The sequence below is a fragment of the Apteryx rowi genome, unplaced genomic scaffold, assembly GCF_003343035.1.
Source record: "Apteryx rowi isolate R43461 unplaced genomic scaffold, aptRow1 scaffold_96, whole genome shotgun sequence".
Taxonomy (NCBI): Eukaryota; Metazoa; Chordata; class Aves; order Apterygiformes; family Apterygidae; genus Apteryx; species Apteryx rowi.
Window position 1 is genome coordinate 506,619 of NW_020451271.1, and position 21,036 is coordinate 527,654.

The 21,036-nt window shown below is 37.4% G+C and overlaps 1 protein-coding gene across 1 annotated transcript in view; it reads right to left on the reverse strand.

Moving 5' to 3' along the window:
• TOX (thymocyte selection associated high mobility group box) overlaps positions 1-21,036 on the reverse strand; it is a 220,762-nt gene that overhangs the window by 76,934 nt on the left and 122,792 nt on the right. The window contains exon 3 of the mRNA XM_026054696.1: positions 14,162-14,404. Within this exon, the coding sequence (XP_025910481.1) occupies positions 14,162-14,404 (243 nt within the window). The remainder of the gene's footprint in view (positions 1-14,161; positions 14,405-21,036) is intronic.

A 21,036-nucleotide genomic window follows, 5' to 3' on the forward strand; every position in this document is an offset into this window, starting at 1 on the left:
TGATCTGGAGGAAAAGGCAGAGGAAGATGTTGCATATATGCATAAAGATGGGGAAAAAAAAAGAAACTGATGGGGATGCAGGATGGAGTTAGTGACTTCACATCAACCAGACACTGTGAAGTGATTGTTCTTGTTTAACAGCATACAGAGAAACAAACACATGGAAATAACTGGAAAATTAAGGACGAGCTAAGAGGTTCAAAATCAAGGATCATGCAAAGTTAAAATAAATGCATAAACAAGTCGAATCAAATTGTTTCTTCCCACTTTTTCTTCTTTGCAAGGATTCATACAACTCCACTTTCCACCAAAAGGAAGTGTACTGACTTTTCTTTCCCCCTCCTCTTTTTTCTTTCTCCTTATTCTTACTTTTGTCTACTACTAGTGAACAGATGACACTGTAAGATACTATAGTGACAAGAAACAAAAATGTATGTTTTATAACCACTGACTGAAAAACTGATTATGTTCCAGTAAGGAAAATGTTGCCTCTCCTCAAACCACTGATGTTTCCTCCAAAAATGTCCACTGAAGAAAAAGGGTGAAGTAAAGGAGCAGTAGCTTAGCTGCCTGATTTTCAAAGCCTGTTTCATCCTCAAAAGGATGCTTTTGCTGATGCAAATGACCCATACCCTTCACTCCAAACATTTGCTATGAACAGTTCCATTAGTGGAGTCTGCGTCCACTGGAAGAATAACTCAATAATTGTATCTTTTAATGATTCTTCTTGTTCTTTTCAGCTGCTTAGAGGATGATGATTCCACTGTCTCCAGGACTATCTGAATCCCAGTGAGTCACAGTTTGGAAAAAGTCTTAGAAAACAGACTACTGAACCACTATTGATTGCTCCTTTATGTTCTCCTCTCCAGGCTGGTAATAAATAGTGGACTTCCACATGGAAATATAAGATCTGGAATCATAGTAGACACACTGTAAAGAATTCCTGAAAAATATTTTATTAGATTTCCTGGAATCATTTAATCACATCTACAGAAAGGCTGTGCCAAGGCCAAGGGTTTGTTTTGCCTTAAATTGGAATAATGTCTTAGGTACCTCAATATGATGAATATTACTTACATCTTTCAAAAGCCATATTAGTTTTTCTTGAAATTTATTTAATTGCAAATCAGATACATGCTTACAGCTGATCAAACCTAAAGTTTCTAAGAGAAAGAGAATTTATGCTGCCTTAGTCAATTCCATGTTTCCTGTGGTGCAAACCTTCTTTGGCCAATGTATTACTACTGTAATACAAGGGTCAAAAAAAAAGAAAAAAAAAGAAAGCAAAATTAATATTTTAAGCTTCATTGTGAGATAAAGAAAGAGGATACTTAATATCTTTTATCAAAGTAAGAAGAGAACAGCAAACTGAGACCTAACCRCTGGAAGGTCACAACCAATAATGTTTCTGCAAATAGAAATGGGTTGCAGAAGCATCAAATGCAAATTACTGTTTGCTGGAGAATTTTAATAGAGTTCTACGTCACATTATAAAATGTTTAATTGTAACCCCATTTTAATAACACCATCTGATTAAATGAAAAGACGCCTTGCTGATCGCAATTACAATCTGTCAAACTGCATATTTATTTACAGTTTGGTTTCCTAAAACCATAAGATAAAAAAAGGAAACTCTATTCAGCTTGTCAGCAAACTGTAATTATTGTGTATCCTTCTGTCAGTTTCTGCATAAAACTTTTGGTTCTAAATGGATCTAATTATAACTACATCAACATTTTTATAAATGCTTGCTTTCCCTTCTTTCCCCCTCCCTCTCTCATCAGTGCAATCTTTGTTGCTAACTAAGGGAAAAAACTTTTTTCTTAGTCACACATTTGTTTCTCTATTTTATCTTTTCCACCCTAAGTTATTGTTAGAATAAAGAAGATTCTATTCCAAGTAAGTATTATATATGGTCATGCACCTTCCTAACATTGCATTCAAGCAAAACCACTGGATTAGGACTCTATTGTTTTCTTTTGCTTTGGCATTAATGTCTTGAATATCAGCATAGAAACTCTTTCCAAGTATATCATGTAGCTCATCTTCTGCAAAGTCTATTTATTTTAATTTGTAACCTTTCACAGGAAACAGTTTGCCAAACAAATAAGAAATGAGTCCAAACGTCTGAATACCAGTGTATGTGCCAACCAGTTATAGAAATTACATCTCAAAGAAAGACCTATTAAATCATCCAACCCATCTCCCAGCCACTGCAGGATTTTCCCATACATGTTCCAGTGCTTTAACATTACATGGCAGACTATTCAGCTGACATTACAATTTTTTTTTTCTAACCTTCACCCTTTGCTTATTTTTATCCCATTACTTGTAGGGACATTCTTTAGGTATCATAAACATCTATACCGTCAACCTAGCTTTCTAAGTAATGGATGACTATAAATAAATACAATGTTGAAAATACGGACATGAGCAATTGTATAAAATAACACACTATAGCTGAACCTTCAAGGAGAATATTTTGCTCTCTGTGGGTTATGAACTAATATGATCTGGATAATGATTACATGCTAACAAGGTTTGGGAAAAGCTGATTATTTCTGTACTGTTTCTTAAATGGCCAAGTCAGCTGTGAACAGAAACAGTCTAAGTTGATATACATCCCTGTGATTATTTATTTCCTAGCTACTCCATCAATATCTGTTACCTATCGTTCATTCATAGATCACAGAATCACAGAATGGTTGAGGTTGGAAGGGACCTCTGGAGATCATCTAGTCCAAACCCCCTGCTCAAGCAGGGTCACCTAGAGCACGTTGCACAGGATCGCATCCAGGCGGGTTATTATATTTTGTTCAGGGCATCGATATTATATTTTGTTCAGGACATCGATAAATATACATTTTAAAAATATAAATATATATAAACACACTTTAAAAATAAAATAAATAAAATACAGCTCAAAGGATTAAATGATCTACTGTAACCTCCACTGTCTTTTCTGGATTTTATGTATACAATAAAGTAGGTGAATTTTTAAGTACTGTACACAGAGTTTGCCTGAGGAGCCTTTGCAGTTTCCAAAACTAAAAACTAATTTAGACAAACATCTGTCAGAAATGACATAAGTATAGCGTATCTTGCTTTGGGGCAGATGATCTTTTAAAGTCCTCCCTTGGACTAGATTAAGGAAGGAACCCGAAGGTTCCTTCTGGACCAATTTCTGTTATTCAGTAAGTTACAGAACAGTAAGGTTGCACAGAGCCAGGATCCAAGCGGTCAGGTTACACATGCAACTTTTTCCAGTAGTGTAGTTTCACCATACTGTCTTTAATTCTATGATAATTGAAAAAATAAAAAAGTATTTCAAAACAACAAACTATGTGATATTTTTTCTCTACAGTCTTGTTACAGTTTGTACTATTTTTTCAACTGTTACAATGAAAATCAGTTCAGAGCTATGAAGGTGGAGAGTGGATCTTTATTGACAAACGTTTTTTGTTGACACAGTCTTAATCTGATATAATATAAAATCTAACTGTTCACAATTTTTAAACAAYGGAAAGCATTCTCTACTGGGCTAACTCTGTTTCTGTCGAAACCCTGGGAAAACCCCTACTAGAGTTGAACAGGATTAACATTAGACCAGAATACTTCTGAAAAGACCACTATTTTCAGCCAGTAACAGAGCTCCTAAAACGCAACTCAGAGGCAGAGGCTACAACCTATGAAGTTAGGGCAATGATGCTGGCCACAATTAAAATGTCACAGACATCAGTTACTGGGCAAGAAGCTTTCCTTTTACGTGTTTCCCCCTTCCTATATTCAAGAAAGCTGGTGGCAAGTGAGAAGAAACACATGTGCTATGAAGATCCTAGTTGGGGAGTCTTGGGCAGAATCAGCGGAGTGTCAAACCATGTGGTTAAACAGACACTTCACTTCTCCCCAGAGCTGACTGCATTTCAAGGGCAGGCAAAGCAACGCTTGTCTCTTTTCCATGGCTCTTAAATAAGGCTGTGGTATCACTTCCAGGTTGCACGATAGGTTAAAGGTCTCAGCTATCATAATACACACTCACTATAATTGCTTTGTGTTAGACATGTAAAACATGGCAGTTGATTCCCTCCTTTATTGCATTTGAGGACTTCTGCTAGTTCTAATATTGAAAGTTGCCTCTCAACAGATTACTCCCCATCTTTTGGTACTGATCATCACACGTGAAATCAGCTCCTGGTAATACTTTCGTTATTATGGGTCCCACTGCATAGAGTCATTTCTTTCCTCTCCCTTAAGATCTGTCTCTTTCAGCCTCTTTTCAGCTTGGGACTCATCTGTACTTGTATTCTCTGTGAATAACATTTTACTGGGTTTTTAATAAAGTACTTGTCTTTCTGTTTTGCAGTATAGTACTTGACAGATATGAGATACTGATATTGCAAATTCCTGTTTGTACTGTTATTAATACATTACCTTCTTAGCTAATTAGTGACTGCAAAGCACTTTGAGACAGAAGAAAGGTGCTACAAAAGAATAAAGAATGGCTAGCATTATTTTTCAAGTGCTATGGTTTATATTTCCTAGAAAACTGAACTTTTAAAAGTTTTGTCAGTGGTTATTTTACACTGTATACTTTCTGTCAGGCAACTTAAGCTGTACTTAATAACCAGATCAGCACTAAGCCTATTGCACTAAACAGTTTTTATGCTACTTTATAAGAAAGAGGAGTGTAATAAAATTCATTAAACTGGGATCCCACACTTGAGTATTAGGGCATGTGTAGGGAACTGAAGCTTAGTTACTGAGTTAATCTCTAAAATTCTTTATATGTGAATGAAGGTAATCTTAAAGTGTATTAGAAGGAAGTCCCATCTCTCAATAAAAAAGTGTTGGATTCTTATCAAGGGCCTGATCCTGTAAATCCTCCACGCACATGGCTTTTTTGCTAAAGGACCAGATTCCAAACATCTAATTTCAAAAATTTGTTCAGCTAACATAACTGCTGTAGAGATGAAGTAAAGGCGCCTGTAGCCCAATATCACCATTGTCAGGAGAAGTAGAAGTTCGAAGATGGGATAGTAAGCAGCATCACTTACTATTCAATAGGTGTGTCATAGCTCTCTTCAGGAAACAGACTAATTATTAACTCAAATAGCAACGGTACGTACCATTAAAGTTACTAACAGTCAGGCACTGCAACAGCACTGATAATTCAATTTGGTTAAAATTTTCTATGATGCAACCATTTTCAGCATGTTGATTAAGCCTGTTGCACCTACTTTAATAATTCGGTTCTAGTTTCCATCCCTGTTTAACATACAAGGTGGATCCACACTTTGGGGACAAGGAGGACATTACAGATGTCACATCCTGTCTTTTACGCTCCCTTTCCAGCAGAGGGCTTCAGTGACTAACAGTGGTATCCATATATCTCTATATCCCCTGAGCGCTCCTGGCCGCACCATCTCCAAGTCAGGGCAGGCTCACAGAGTCCAAAGTCACCACCTGTAACACCTCCGTTGCCCCTTCTCCTTCCCCAGAGGCTGGTTCAGGGAAGAACCCTGGGTACGTGCTGGTCATACATGACGTGAACTGGAAGGCCTTTGTTCACCTGCCTTCAAATGGAAAGGGTTCATTTTTGTGGTTTTTGTAACTGAAAGATATGCACAAGCATGTGTTCCTCATTCCACGCAGCTCCCTGCCCCTACATACTTTAAGTTCTTCTTTGGTAACTGTATCCATCTAGGATACACCCAAGAAATGAATTAAGGACATTCATTTTCATATCTTTATTGTCCAAATCTAGAAGCAGCAGCACTTACACCATGCCATAAATGCTGTTCAAAGCATGTGTGTGAGTGAGTCTATATAGATGAGTTCCTAAGTTGCATACATGTGGATAAAGTGCAAGATTAGTCCAACAGTGGAGGTTAACATTTTACATGCTGTCCTTAGGGAATCCCAATATGAGAATAAGAATTTACATAGTGTCTCTGTATAGACTTTGTATATATGAAGAGGAAAAAAACAGATAAAGCTCAAGCTAAAACAGATAAAGATCAAGCTAAAATGAACCTCTGTGTTTTTGAATGGACCAGGGAAGGAGTAGAGGTCCTTACGCTTCAAACATTTCTTAATTGCCTTGAGAAAGAATACAATCAATGGATAAAAACAAGAAATGAGTTATTTTTCACTGATGGGTATCTGTCAGAATCTCAAAACACTGCCAAGTAGTAACATTTCTTCCCTCAGTATTATCACTTAAATTTACATGCTAGACTTTGGAGCACTGCTGAGTATCTGTGAATATCTGCTGAAATATCTATGACTCTATGAAGGCAAGACTAGACAAAGAGAACTCATATTCAGCTCTAGCAGACAGCACCAGCATGAAGTTCTGGGTTATTTGTGTCTTAGTCCTCAGCAGAGTAATCCAGCCCATGTAAACTTAACTTAAGACAGCACATGTCATGTTGGGACTGGTTTCTTGCATATAACATATCGTTCGATGCCCTGAACAAAATGGGATGAGATGATGAAGGCAGTACAAATCCATGTAGGGTTTGCAATCTTCTCAACTGCTTTCAAGTTCCAAGGAAAGTAAATGCATTCAATTAAAATAATGAAAATGGGTGGAAGGAGCAACTGCTCCGCCTGATACACAAAACTCACCCTTACATCTGCACTGTGGGCTTCTTCCTTTTCGTCTTCACAAAAGCATCTTCACAATTTTTGAAAAAGATGTTTCATTTCTATTGCATTTATAGGCCTTATGATCACTCAGCTTTTTTTTTTTCCTCTGAAGACTGAGAGAGTCTTCAGAAACATTTCATTATCCTGCTGTTCTTGACAACTACATACTATGTTAAAAGCAGCAGATTGAAGTCAACAGTCTCTACTGCTGAAAACCCTGAATTTCTGATATTTTGTGAGCTATGTTTTCTCTATTTGCATACTCTATTATCTGTTTTGTTTGACACTTGCAGCTATGATGCTGCATATGCATTAATCATTCCTGTGAGCACTTCACAAACAAGGTGTTATATAATCTCACCCTCAACTGAAGGCTTTCTTTCAGTGCCACATTCGCCATGTCTCTGTGCATGAAAGCCCTGACTCCGTAACTATGCCTTGGAGTCTGGTTAAAGCCTAAGAAATAATAATTAATATTGCTCCAGGAATTCTGCTTTACTTTTTTATGCAGGAAATAAATTCCTGTTCAGATGAGGGGTAACCATTGTGAAAAAAAGTTCACCAAAGCATCTTTTAAAGAAGGCTGTTTTCAGAAATAGAGTATGTCACCTTGTTATTTCTTCTTGAAATTATACAGCAGTTGTTTTCCTACTTAATTTTTGAAATACGTGAGCTAAATAGAGTCTCAACAACCACACTTAAATAAGTTGAATAGTGCATTTCCTAACTGATGGATAAGCTTAAAACATATGACTAATGGACAGCTTCAATCAACACCTTCACTGGCAATTTTAAAAGTAAGGTCTGGAATCATTCTAGAAAAAGAGTTCTGGTCATTTCTGTACAAATATTTTTCTGTAATTATGGGTAAATATTTATCTGCTCTGTCTTTAATATAGACAGAAAGTATAGCTCTTCCATATACTTTAATACCAGAAAAAAAGCTGAGTTCATGAAAAGCACTAGCCACAAACATTCTCATAGCAACTTTTTCTCTCAGGTCCAAGAACACTAGTTCTAGCCGACGTCGAGAAGGTGAGGTCCACTGGTAGCCTGCGCCCCCAGGGTGCTTTCTTCTAGTTTGCTGATTTTCCTTTAGGAGGGAACTGTAGAGGTTCAATGTTTACTGCCAAGAGCCCTTGGGTGTCAATGTGACCCGCAGGAAGGCTCTGACCTGTGGCAGGGTGTGTGTGTGTCTCTTTAGGTGAATCCAAGCTAGAGCACATCTTTTTGAGATAGCCTTGATTTTAAAATTCCCAACTATAGAGAGCTGACCACCTCTGTTATCTCAGTGGTTAATCACCATTAATGTTAAAAATACATGCTTTGTTTCCAGTCTCATTTAATATAGCTGCAATTTGTAGACCTAAGACCATTTAATGCTTATTTGTAGCACAGGGAAGAGCCTTCTACTAGCATTTACTATTACTGCATATACATAATATGCAGATATTTATGAAACCTTGATCAAGTTACATATTAACCAGCTCCTCTACATATCTTTCTCTTGTCTGTCTGGTGACAAAACAGTGGAGCAGACATCAGAAGTAAGGAAAGCTAAACATGATGTCCCAGAGCCCTGGATGGAATAAATCATCATAATTTCACTGAAGACAATGAAGTTATGCCGACTTACATCAGCTGAAGATTTGGCTATATATCCTTATGGTTAGGCTGTTTGACAAAACATACTCCTGTAACCTTTTGCTGCACAAGGCTTATTTTAGTGAGAAAAGCCAGTTTCTAAAATATGTTAAAAAAAAGGAAAAGAAGGATATCATACAAAAATGTAAAGTTGTCTAACATGAAAAAAAAAAAAATAACACAAGGTGTTTCATGACCTTAACTTTAAGATTTGGTGGTTCCGGTGGCAATAACTCACTGTAATAAAATTTGGGGTAGCAGCAGGTCTGTGTAGTGTAACAGTAAATTTTGATGTAAACTGAATGTAAACTGGTAATGAGACACAAATGTGAAGTATTCACTGGAGACTAAAAGTATCTTCTACCGCTCTCATGCAATACAGGCTAGAAAAAAGCATCCAAGTGTGATTCGAATCTCAACACTTAGGTTAGAAGAAGGGGCAAATCTTTTGTTATGAAAGTTATCCATTTTGTTCATCAGAAATATAAAATTTCTGTTTGACTCAGGGGTTTGCACTAACCCTTAAAGGTGCCAAAAAATGCAACCATACAGGTTATCCTCAAGATGAGTCATGAATATTGAATTTAAACTACAGTGTATGAAGCTGCTAAAACAAAATCTTTTAAATACACACTAGCTATGACAATAATAATCTTCTATATTGGATTTATTAGCAAGTGTTCTATGGATAAGAAATACTAGCTTCATTCTATCTGAGATGAAAATTGAAAAAAAAAGTAGCTGTCTGCTTTCCTTCACTGTTATACAGTGTTACATTTTGTTTAAGATATTACTCTCTCATGGGCTGCATATCTAAAAATTATAATTCATGAAAAAGTATAATGTAATTGTTCAGGCTTTGATGAATTGGGGCATAATGTTAAATAATTATTCATTGTCTTTATTCTTCTGTCAAAGTGTGCAAAAAAAGCTTTTTATTGCTTTTTTTAATATAAGGACATGAGCCTTTGTGACATGCATTTTATTTTAAACTAATGCTTCTATTATTCCACATCTGAATAATTATAGCTGACATCATCTACTCTTCGGTGTCCTAGAAGATCTTTAGCTCTAGTCCACTGTTACATATTTTATGCATTACATGAAATAAAATACCTCAAGATTTTGAAAATATTTATTTTAAAAACAGCAATGAAATTGTCTGCAATCACATTTTCTGCTCTGCTTTGAAAGCAGCATTATTCAATATGCCAGTGGTCTTTTCCATAAGAACAACATATTAGAAATTCATGCTGCTCTAATATATCTGAATTCATTGATGTTATGCACTCCCTGTAGACCTAAAGAAACATTTTTGCTTCAGTTTCATATGTCCTGCACATTACCTACTGATGTGGTGGTTGTCAAAACAGTTGTACAGTAGCCTTTGAATTCAAAGTGTGCCTTGACTGTATACTAAAATGACAATAAACCAAAGTATATACATTATGCTGGCTTTTGTTGCCAGCACAAATAGAGCATTTGGGAAATAAATCCCCTGATTTTATTGCCTTTTAACTTCTTTTCCACTTTAAACTTCAAAAACAGAAATTTGAAGCATTCAGAGAAATTGAAATCTCTTTTATTTCTTTCCTGTAATTTTTTCTATAGTATACCATCATTTTCAAAAAAGATCAGCACAAGGATTATAAATGAAAGCATTCAAAAAAAATATATATATATTTTCTATACGTAAAAACAGCACTGTGATTTTTAACCCTGGTTTCTTGGGGGGAAAAAACAATCATCTATAGGATATACTACAGAAGCTACAGTGCCTATAGTTTTGTTGATGAAATGAAAATGCAGTAAAACTCATTTTATACAACACATCCAAAAACATTTTTACAGATAAATGCACATTCTCATAGGGATCGTATAGATCGCATTTATTCGCAAATGTAGGAAGGGTACTTCTGGCAGTCCTTGGAACATCTCCAGAAAATTCATGCAAGCAGAGAAGTGCAGGCAGGTCAAGACCCAACTGAAACTGAACCAAACCTACATTGGTCTACCTTCAACTGTAGTATGTGGGGAAAAGATCCTTTTTCATCATATAGAAACAAACATGAATACAGAGCTAGCAGTGCATCTTTATTATGCAGCTATATCATATCTATACCTAATCTATTTAAGAAGCAGGAATGGAAGTTATGACCATTTTGAAAGAGGACTTTAGAGCATTCCCACATGTGAACCACCACGCCAGGGCTGGACCATGTTGTCGCACTCAGATTCTACATGAATTCTGTAGGCTTCTGAACCCCCCCAAATCCACTACAATACCATATATAATGAACATCTAAAGAAATCTGCACGACAGCACTGTATAAATGAGTGTGTGTGTTTCTGCACATGTGTATGACACCTAACAGGAAGACAGGAATACATGAAAAGAAAAGTCAATATATGAACAGAGAGAATACTGAGAAAGAGAAATCTTAGTGTTTTTTTCTCTTTTCTTTTAAAACTGAGGGTACAATGAGAACTTCAATCAATCTAAAAAACTTCAAAGGAGGCTAATTCCAAATTTAAGTGTCAGATACTGTAAATGCCAATGGGAAATTTTCATCTTCCAGCATTGTAAAATTTTTCAGAAAGAGAATTCTCACAATGTAAAGAACCTGCAAGAAGCTGATTCTTAATAAGAATTCACTAAGCTAGTGGTGGGTTCTTACTGTGTGTGTTTAAGCACTTCTACAGAGGAAAATTCTTCAGAGATTGGGGCAAATCCTGCAATCCTTACTCAGAGAGATTTCATCTGAGCGCTGCACAGTATGAAACCAGGAGTTCTAATGGGGGGAGTTTTGAAGGAGTACTTTTAAGAGGGGTAAATCCTTAATCTTCACTCTGTCCAAAATCATGGAAATCCTCGTCTGAAAAGACTTGGCAGTTGAGAAGAAAAAGAAGTGCTATAGTCGGTGTACTACTTTCCTACCTTTTTTTTTTTGAGCTTATTGTGCCTTTCTGTCACTTGACTAGCATTAATTAATGCATTGTCTGTTAAAAAAACAACTGAAAACCACTCAGCTGTTCTAACACAAAAGGTAGGTATAATACCAACAAACTGGCTAAAAGGAAAGATGCTGGAAGTAAAAATAAATAGACCAAATTCAATCAGATTCACACTGCACTAAAGAAGTAAAATTTGCTGAAGATGTGAAATTAATTAGGGATAGAGAACAGCCAACAGATTCATTCCTAAGAATAATTTTTCTAAAAATATTCATTAGTGCCCTGAAAAATGAAGCAAGACACATGATTTCCAAATATGTTAAGTGATAGCTGATATACTAGAAATTATATGGAACCAAGGGTTTTGATAGATTGGAGAAACTTATACATTATTTTCCATGTGAGGCAATATAAAAGTGATTTAAGCAAATACTTGTTAAACGGATCAGAGTTTGGTGAGATAGTAAAAAGGAAACCTAGAGATGAGTAATAGCAAGAGAACAGAGTCATACTGAAGAAAAAATGTAAAAAGGTTCTGGATTACAGAGAATAGAGAACTTGCTTCAAAGCTAAATAAAGAATGCTAACTCTGCAAAAACTTCTGTCTTTTCTCATCAATGGAAGGCCAAAAGGACAATTGAACCACTCTGTTCACTGAAGAAGTCACTGGATTCACTGAAGAATTAACTTAAATTTTCTCCCTCAATTCCTCAGCAAATTCAAATCAGAGCAACTATACTGCAAAATAATATTTGAGCTGTGCAAAATCATGGTGTCAACATCCTACTAGCTGTGTTAACTTGAGAGGTAGCTTAATCCCCTTGACAGGACAAGCCAGCTTCAGTTAAAAGTTACTGCTAGTGAAGAGGCCCTCTTGTGTGTGAAGGGCATGCAAGTTAGGAATAACAGTTGACTTAGTCCATGATGCTTCAAGAATCATGCTTTATTTATTGAATGAAATGACTGTTCTGAGAAATGACTGTTTAAATTTAGTGTTTCTTTACTTCCTCCTATGCATATTTGCTTGAATTCTGATTTTGATTTTCTCTGATCTACACTAAGTCCCAATAGCAAAATTGCCCAGTTATGTTATTAAGCTTTTTCTGTATTTGCCCTTGATCCAATAATTCACTGCGATGATCTAACTCTCAAGGCCTTTTGCTCAGAGATCTTTGCAAGAGGTTAATGTGGAACATCAGAGATTAAAAGAATGCATAGTTTCTGAGCCATAATCATGGCTCAAAAGAGGTCAATTCAATGAAATACTGCTTGTCTTTACTGGAGTGCCAAGGGTTTCTCTTACTTCTTCAGGGCTTTTCATAGTTCTGATTCATAGAACTCTACACAAGATTTAGCTCATGTTCTTTTCTGTAAGCCATCAGCTTTGTAGAAATGCAAGCAAAATTCAAAGCATTTCCATAACATATATTTATATTTCTGTATGAAAAACTGCCTCTTCTTCCTTTCCTCCCATGACTGAACATAACCCTGGGGTCAGATCATGACCTTGAACACAAAGCATGCAACATCCTAGTAAATCAATGACAACTAAGCAGCGCATAAGAAGCCAAGACTAGCCCCGCTGCAGTACAGTTTGTTGGACATCCTCAGAGGGAATGCAGAGCTCCCTGAAACCAAGGCAGTTTGATTTTAATTAAGTTACAATGAAGCCCTGTGACAAGGCAGATTTTTGTTGTAAACTAACTGTTTTTCTGCCAACTTACATCAGTTCCTTGGCCACTAAGGCTTCCAAGTCCCTGGCTCTTTGGTAGTTAGCTTGACGGGTCAACGGGGAGCTGAGCCTAGACTCCTCAGCCCCTAAACCTCCATATTCTGCCCCAGCTTCCCTCACAAGCTCCCAGGCCTGATTTCATTTTAGGCAACGTGATGTGGAGGTAGGAAGCTGGAAGCCTAAACAAACTCAATGCCTAAGCGCAGAGCCTGTCAGCTGGGACATAGTTCCCTAAGTGTCTAATTCTCCTGGTGACAAGCCGAGACCGTTGGATCTCCAGAATGGCAGATCCTTAACTTTGGCTTTCTGGATCTGTAGCTCTTGGGTGGCCCATCTAGCAGTCTGAAGTGAAGTGCCCCCCGCCCATGGCCAGGCTGACACTCTGAATGGTGCAGCCCCATTCTCTCCGATGGGATTTTTCACTCTTTGGTCTAGAATTCTACAGCAAAGAAAAATAATGACCTCTTCTGTAAAACGGTCTTGTCTGGAGCTTGTATGTAAAAAGTATACTAATTAGTTGTAGAGCCCACTTGAAAATTTAACATGTAAAGAAGCTCTGCAGTTGTTGCAAGCAATTTAACATTCAAAGAAATGATTTATAATATCAGGCTTCCCAAGATTACAACCATAATGACTATCTGACAGACTTTATAAGCAAATCGTCCAGTCATTTCAATTGGATTGTGGCTGGCTAAGGACTGGGAACTGTAAAAGGCTCTAGGATTTGGCCTAGAATCAGAAATAACATTTGCTGTTTTCCAAAAGTGCAGTAAACATGAAAGGAGATATTAAATTTTTGTACATCTCTCAGTATATGCAAATTAGGATGGAAAGAGCCTCATAAGAAAAACACAGAACAACAACCATCTGGATCCCAATCCTGCTCCAGCGGAAGTCAAAGTCCTGGGTCTCCTTTTGTCATTGTTTACAGCCATCTACAGCAGAAGCAGATCTACTCAAGTCGGTGGACAAAATTCTTGCTTTCAGGATTTCAACTGTAAAACTCATGCCACCTCCAATGGGAAGAGGATTTCACCAATCTGAAGTAAAACCGAGAGCAGGCCTGCTCCATGACTTCAGCGGTTCAGGTGCTGGCTCCCTCTGAGCCTTTCAGACAGGTTTGTATATCTGCATTTTCTCAGCTTAAGTAGTACAAAAGGAAAGACTGAAAATGCTTACCGCAGACAGTGAATTTGAAAGCAGTGTGCCGTCTTGGCCAAGCATGTTGGAAACTGTAATTTCAGGTAGATCCACGTTTTGTGGGTGGAATGGAAGTAGGCCATTGGGGTTCATGGGATGACACAGCGAGTGGTATCCAGACTCGATTTCATTCAAGTGCACCAGTGAGTGGTCAGGTAATGACGGAGGAGTTATAGGCGGTATGTTAAAATCTTCACTTTCGAGACTTGGGCCAGGAAAAGACTGAAAGAAAAATATAGAAAGTGCTACAAATCATATAAAAAATGAACAATAATATTAATAAAAGTCACACAAAACAAACAAAAAAACCCCAGCTCACATACTTCCAAGCAGTAGCTTCAATCTAGTAAAGAAAATATTTTAAACACCCATATCTTATAATAGTGGAGTTTCCCCATTATGTATGGAATAAAAAAATGCCTCTAAGGCATAAGAATCTCTGGTACTTTCACAGCTTCTATTAGAGAGAGATTTTTTAAAGAAGCCAAATTCAAACAGATTTCAAGGATCCTATTAAAATTTTCCAAGAGCGTTCATCTAGCTGGATACCTTTTTCATGGGAATTGTGGAAAAGGGAATACAATTTATAAAATTAACATTGGCTGAAAATGTTTCATAAGACTCCCTGCTACTCAGATCAAGAATTACGTAGTGAAGAAGAAAGATATTGCTTTTTGGCTTACAGGAGAACCATGCATTTGTTCTGCTGCAAAGGAAAACAAATAAATACAGAAATACTACATACTTTATATGGATATACTTTATGTTTTTAAAAATACAATTATAATATCTCAAAAATATGTTTTTTTCCTTTCTTCATCTATAAACTCTGCCATACATATATTCATCTAAATGACTTATTCCACAAAGAAACTGTTTAGTCTTTTGTTTTCTGTTGCTGTTAAGCCATCCAACTCAATCTGATCCAAGGAAAAGCCACAGGCAAAGTCAGAGTAATGCACCAAGGTGGATAACTGCTATTATTTATCTACAATCTTCCTACAGCAGATGGGCTCATTTGGGGGATAAGTGTGGGTATGCTTATATTTCTTAAAGAAAAAAGGTGAGGAGCATAAGATAGACGATCCAAATCAACAGTCAAGAGGGATCAGTCACAGCGGTTCAGTCAGCCTGAAAGTCTCCTCTGCTTTTGGGAGAAGAGCTACAGTTCTCAACTCCTTTGCAAGTGGTCAGTCTTTGCACATCCCACACCCACAGTTGCAAAGTTTATAACACACAGAAACTAGCTCCACCCTTCCTGCTCCTCTTCTGAAACACAGTCCTTCCACCTCTGTTAATTCTGGAAGTGCATGGATTTAAATATATTCTGTTCCTGCAAAGCACCTTTAGGAAGTATGGGAATGAGGGCATCAGTTAAAGAGGGATATGTTTTCCCCAGCATGAGTTTGCAAATGGAGGGCAGTATGGTGCATGAATTCATGCAGAAGGGCAAGGGAAGAATCAATGCCCAATTATAAGCCAAGGGGTGTTTCATTATTCATCATAGTAATACTGTCCTCCCCAATGCCTGAGGTTACTCTCCTCTGTGAGAGCATGGAAATAAAAACTTTAAATCAGACCGACAACAACCAGTGTTACACATTTGCAGTGAGCTGCCGAATACAGAAGAAGCTACTCCAGTGCACATTGCCCTGGCTTTGATTGCTTTGCTTGTTTCCTGACAAGCCCAAGGTATATTCACCCCTCTGTTAGGGAGGATCTTAGTATGAAATAGGAGAGGAGGGCTAGACTGCAAAGGCCAATGAATGAAAGCAGCAGGGACACAAAAAGGGCTGGCGGCAATATCACCACGCTTTCATGTAAGGACCACATCTCTGCCCGTATTCTGCCTCTGCGTTTCTCACCTCTGGCGCAGCAGTTTGGTCTTCCCCTGCCTCTGCCCTTTGCTTCATGAGAAGATTTTTAAGGCATGTTTGCCCCTGTTTTTACATGCCATGTTGCAGCCATGATGCAGTGGTGACATCGCCGAGGGAGGAAATACATACAGTAAAAAATACACACTCACTAAATGGAGAGGGGACATATCCATGTTAAAGAATAATTAAAAAATAATTTAAATTAAAGAGTAATATTTACTCAGCCACAGTGTATAAGCTGTGTAAGACCAAATAAAATATTATAGACAAAGTTACAGTTGGCTAGTTACTATTGTATTAGACAGACAATGAAAAGAAAGGTCTGTAAAGAGACAGCTTAAGGTCTAATACCACAGTAACAAAACATTAAGGAGGAACAGAAATAAAGAAAATGACAAAACTCATAATGCTGTTCTGGACCAGCACTGTCCCACATGCCGTATAAATAGATTTGGTTACTGTAATCCTTGTGGGCTTAGATGCCTATAGCTTACATCTACCAGGAAAGATTCATGAGCTGTGAAAGGAGGACATTTAGTGTTCAACACTGTCTTCTCTACCATCCCAAAAGATTCAAGGCCTCAAAACAGTTTTCTCTCCCATGATTTAGTAGGTACAAAGAAGTGTTAATCCCACATTTGCTTTCTATCTCTCACTGTCCTACAGTGAAAATACCTTGTACTGTATCTTTGCTGAATCAGAATGTCCCTGCTCAACACCTTCTAGAGGAGGAAGGGTTGCTGAGAGATCTGGCCTCCTACTGTCCTGAAGCAAGAGTAGGACAAGGATCTGGATTAAAGAAGTGGGGACATCAACTTGGGGTTGCTGCTGAAAGCAAATATTCCTAAACTAAATATTGACAGACTGGCTGTGCGCACACCACGAATATTGAGGGTGTACAGCAGATTTGCTATCTTATTTGTGCACCCTTCTTGCATGCCATATGTTGAGAGTCCAGCTTTCACTTTAGTTAGACTTTGATTTGCTGTGTTTCAAATGCATCTTTAATTAGTAACACTTCAAAAATGCTAGAAACAATTGAATTGCCATTAGGACATTAACTTCACTTATTAAAATGGAAATAAAACACTAGTGTCATAAAATTCCACAACCCAAATCTGTAGTTGCATCACGTGTAAGCTATATAATAATTACATTACATATGTTATATATGTGGGCTAAGCATTTTAAATACAAGGTTACTCTCTTATTATTAAAAAAAGAACACACCATGGTTATTGCTTGCAAAACTTCTAGAGTGTATTTGATCCCACATCACCTAACACATAATTGTCAATTACACTTAAATAAGCTTCTTGAAATAGCGATACTGTAGCAAAGGCAATAAAATGTCAAAACAACATGTAATTTATGTAGAATTAATCACTGACTCTAGTAAATATAATTCTGCCATACTATGGTAGTGGCTGAACAACATAGTTACACAGCACTAGTACTTCCTATAATGCTTTTTTTTTTTTTTTGCCTTTTTTTAAGAAAAAGACAAATAAACTATTTGACTATTTCACCAAAGTTAGCAGAATCCAGTCCGCATGCTAATGGAAGACAGTTGTTTGAAAGCAGCTGAGGAGGACCCTGTTCACCTATCATTTTCCAGCCAAGTTGGTATTGCCATATTTAGTATGTGTACATGTAGTTCCTAAATCATGAGTAACATGACAGTACTCCAGTTTGGCCTGTCCAGGAACATGCTCCACACGTGTGTAATGACTCAGCCCACTGGCAAGTTGGAAAGCAGTAGTCCTGCTCACGTGTGCAGTAAGCCTAACATACCCCAGAAACAAGGTTGCAGCATCTGCATGGGGAAGGAGGAAATGAAGAAGAGGACATGTGCTTGTCCTTCCCACAGCAGGTACAAGCTTCAGTGCCCACTGCTGCTATCTTCCCCTAAGCTGTGGCCATCTTCCCCCTTGCCATCGGGAGAGGTTCCCCTTGATGCGACTGGGCCATTGCTGGCAATGGGCATGTGTAATATGACCGTTTTGCTGGAAAATAGGGTTATTTTCTTCCTCAAAAGAGGTTTAGGGGAACTGCAGTGCAAGACCAAGTCCAAGATGTCCCTGAAGCATAAGGTCCCACTCCCAAGCCAGTTATTACCCTGTCACTATCCCAGGCTTTCCTAGAGCATCTCTTCTTCCAGCCCACTTCCATTTATCTAGAATTTCTAATGAAAGCAGTAATCTACCACCAAAAGCATTAGGGATGGCTACACTGCCTGTATCCAATTACAGTTAATAAGTACAGCTCATATGTATTAATAATACATGCGGCCTGTAGCTTCAGCTCTCTTAGGTTTTTCTTGGGGGTGGGGAGCAGGGTTAGTCTTTTTACCCTCCCTAGGGTTTTTTCTTTCATAGCTGGCTTTTGTATCAGCACAATTTTACTCTACTCAGAAAGACAAGACATAGAATAGGTACTTTTCATTCTACTGGTCACAGAAATACTAGCAAACTCTCCTTTTCACTTTTGAATCAAAAAGAGTAGCAGTAAATGCTTTATTTGCCTTACCACAGAGCTCCCAGGAACTTTGCCAGTGGTTTTGCCTTCATCTTATGACTGTGGGAGTGGGTGAGGTGTTTAGCAGCTCCTCCTTCTAGGGGAACCTCCTAGACTTCTGTGACATTCCAGAGAGAAAGTCCTTTACAAAGTAACACCATTTAACCCACTGGAAGGCACTGAAGAGACACAGGCTTTAATTTTACTTTATAATAAAGAGGATTTTCATTACATCTGAATTTATTATAAGCAGATTTGATAGCATACTTCAGATGGGAGTAACGTAATGGGAACCTCAGAACTGAGCAACCTTGAATTTGGGCTATTCACAGACTTGAACGTACAAATAGCTTTTTCAGTCAAGGATGGTCCCCCAAATCTAAAGGATAATTTTCTGTGTTTCTAGTTAAATATTTGTGACAATTCTACCCCAAATGATGGAGACTTCATAAAGCAGATGATATTTGAGATATCCACCCTGAGATCAAGAGACCTTATTATTTATGCCACCTTAGCCTATAATTTTATGAGAAAAGCTTTCCAGAATAAAATGATATTAACACTTAACCCTGATTCACAGTCCAACCGAAGTCCAAGCTTTTTTTGTTCCTCAACAATGACCTCGTTGGTCCCCTCCAATTTATCTTTTATGCCACTTAGCCTGGCCAAATCCAGCAACAAGCTAGGGAGGGTTGAAGGGTGGGAGGGGGGTTGTATGTCAAAGGGCAGTTCTTTACTTTAGCATCACATAACTCAACTAAGCATCCTGCTATGAGGATCAGTAAGAACACCAAAATAATCTTGTATTCCTATTCTGTGGAACCCAGATATGTTGTATTCAGAATAATACGGGAAATGTTTGCACAACCTGACTGCATAAGAACTGAGGAAAGGGGAATAAGGAGAAAGAAGGAAGAAAGAATAAAGCCCTTCTCCGTGAATAATCTACAGTGGTGAACGCATATTGGCCAGCAAAACTTATTTATGTTTCTAAAATTAAAAAAAAAAACTTTAAAAAACTAAGCAGAGAAGGGAAACCAAAGAAGATACTTCAAACAGGCTGACCACAAGAGGCAGCAAGCCTTCAAATATCCAATATAAATGCCTTTGGAAAGAGTAGAACCATTACTATATGGCAGCACAAAAGATAAGTCTAATTCATTAAGTAAGTCTAATTCATGTGCTTAGTGGTTGCATCAGTCACCATGCATGCACTCAACAGAATCTGGTATTAGCAATAATTCCTTAAAAATCTGGAATTTGCCTATAGATATTTAATTTAAATGAAGTGAATGGTACTGCCAGCTACGTAGAGCGTGTCTTAATTTTTCATTTGCACCAAGGCTTTTGCATCCGAACAGTAGAAGGATGCCAGTTTTTAAAAGATAGATGCTTCAGGCTGTCTCCTCTTCTATTATTGAACACACTGTTACATAACTGAAATAGTTATGAATTGAGAGTAATGTAAAAACAATGAGCTCATTAGAAGAGGAAAAACAGCAGTGTACCGTATGCACATTTGAAAGTTAGGATAATGTATTTGACAGCAGATATTTCTAGGAGTTTTAATAGGATCAACCTTATCTCAAATTCTAAACAGAAGACCTTCAGAAGCAAGTGTTTTTCAGCTTCTTTTGCCTCTGCATGAACAAGGCTTGATAGCTGGAGAGTATAATGCATTACTGTGGAAACCTTTGGTCTGTTACATAAATCATCTTAACACTCAGCAAGAATTGTCCAACAGTGCCATTGATATGTTCAAGTCAATGATCCTGCAAACAATTTTTTTTGTGTTTCTTCATATGGTAGACAACAGCAATAAATCATATTCATTTAAAAACACACAATATACTAATTTATCAAGCAACAGCTATCAAAAATATATTACAGGGGAAGGTATAACTTTTTTTCTATTGTGTTAATCAATTTCTCTAATTTACATTAGGTGAAGGGCAAAGCCTCAAGCAAAACATTAATTTTCCAGTACCAGATGATTTCTATTTTCAAGAAGGAGAATATGCTGACAATAATATTATTGATTTAAAATAATCACAGTTTCAAAGTTAACAGAATTATGTAAAAGAGCAGCGTTTTTTAAAGATTCCACCCTGTAGAGTCTCTTTTCATTAATTGCATTAATTTTATGTAGACACTATAGGAGTTTGCTTGGAAATGTGTTTTCAATGAATGTTTTAAATTGAAATACATTTTAAAAATGAGAATGAGTAGAAGCACAAATATTACAAAAGATTGCAACATATGGGCTTTGCACACACCAATACTATAATCAAAGCATATAAAGTTCCTTACTGACAAAGACCCAGCTCTGCAGCTTTTCTATTTAGAAAGTTCAAGTAAATCCTAAAGAGAAGTGCACGTCTTTTTTTTAGGATTACTGAGCAAATCCCCAAAGGAACTCCTTAGGAAAACTCAAGAGCCATCGGCACAGGGGGGCATCCT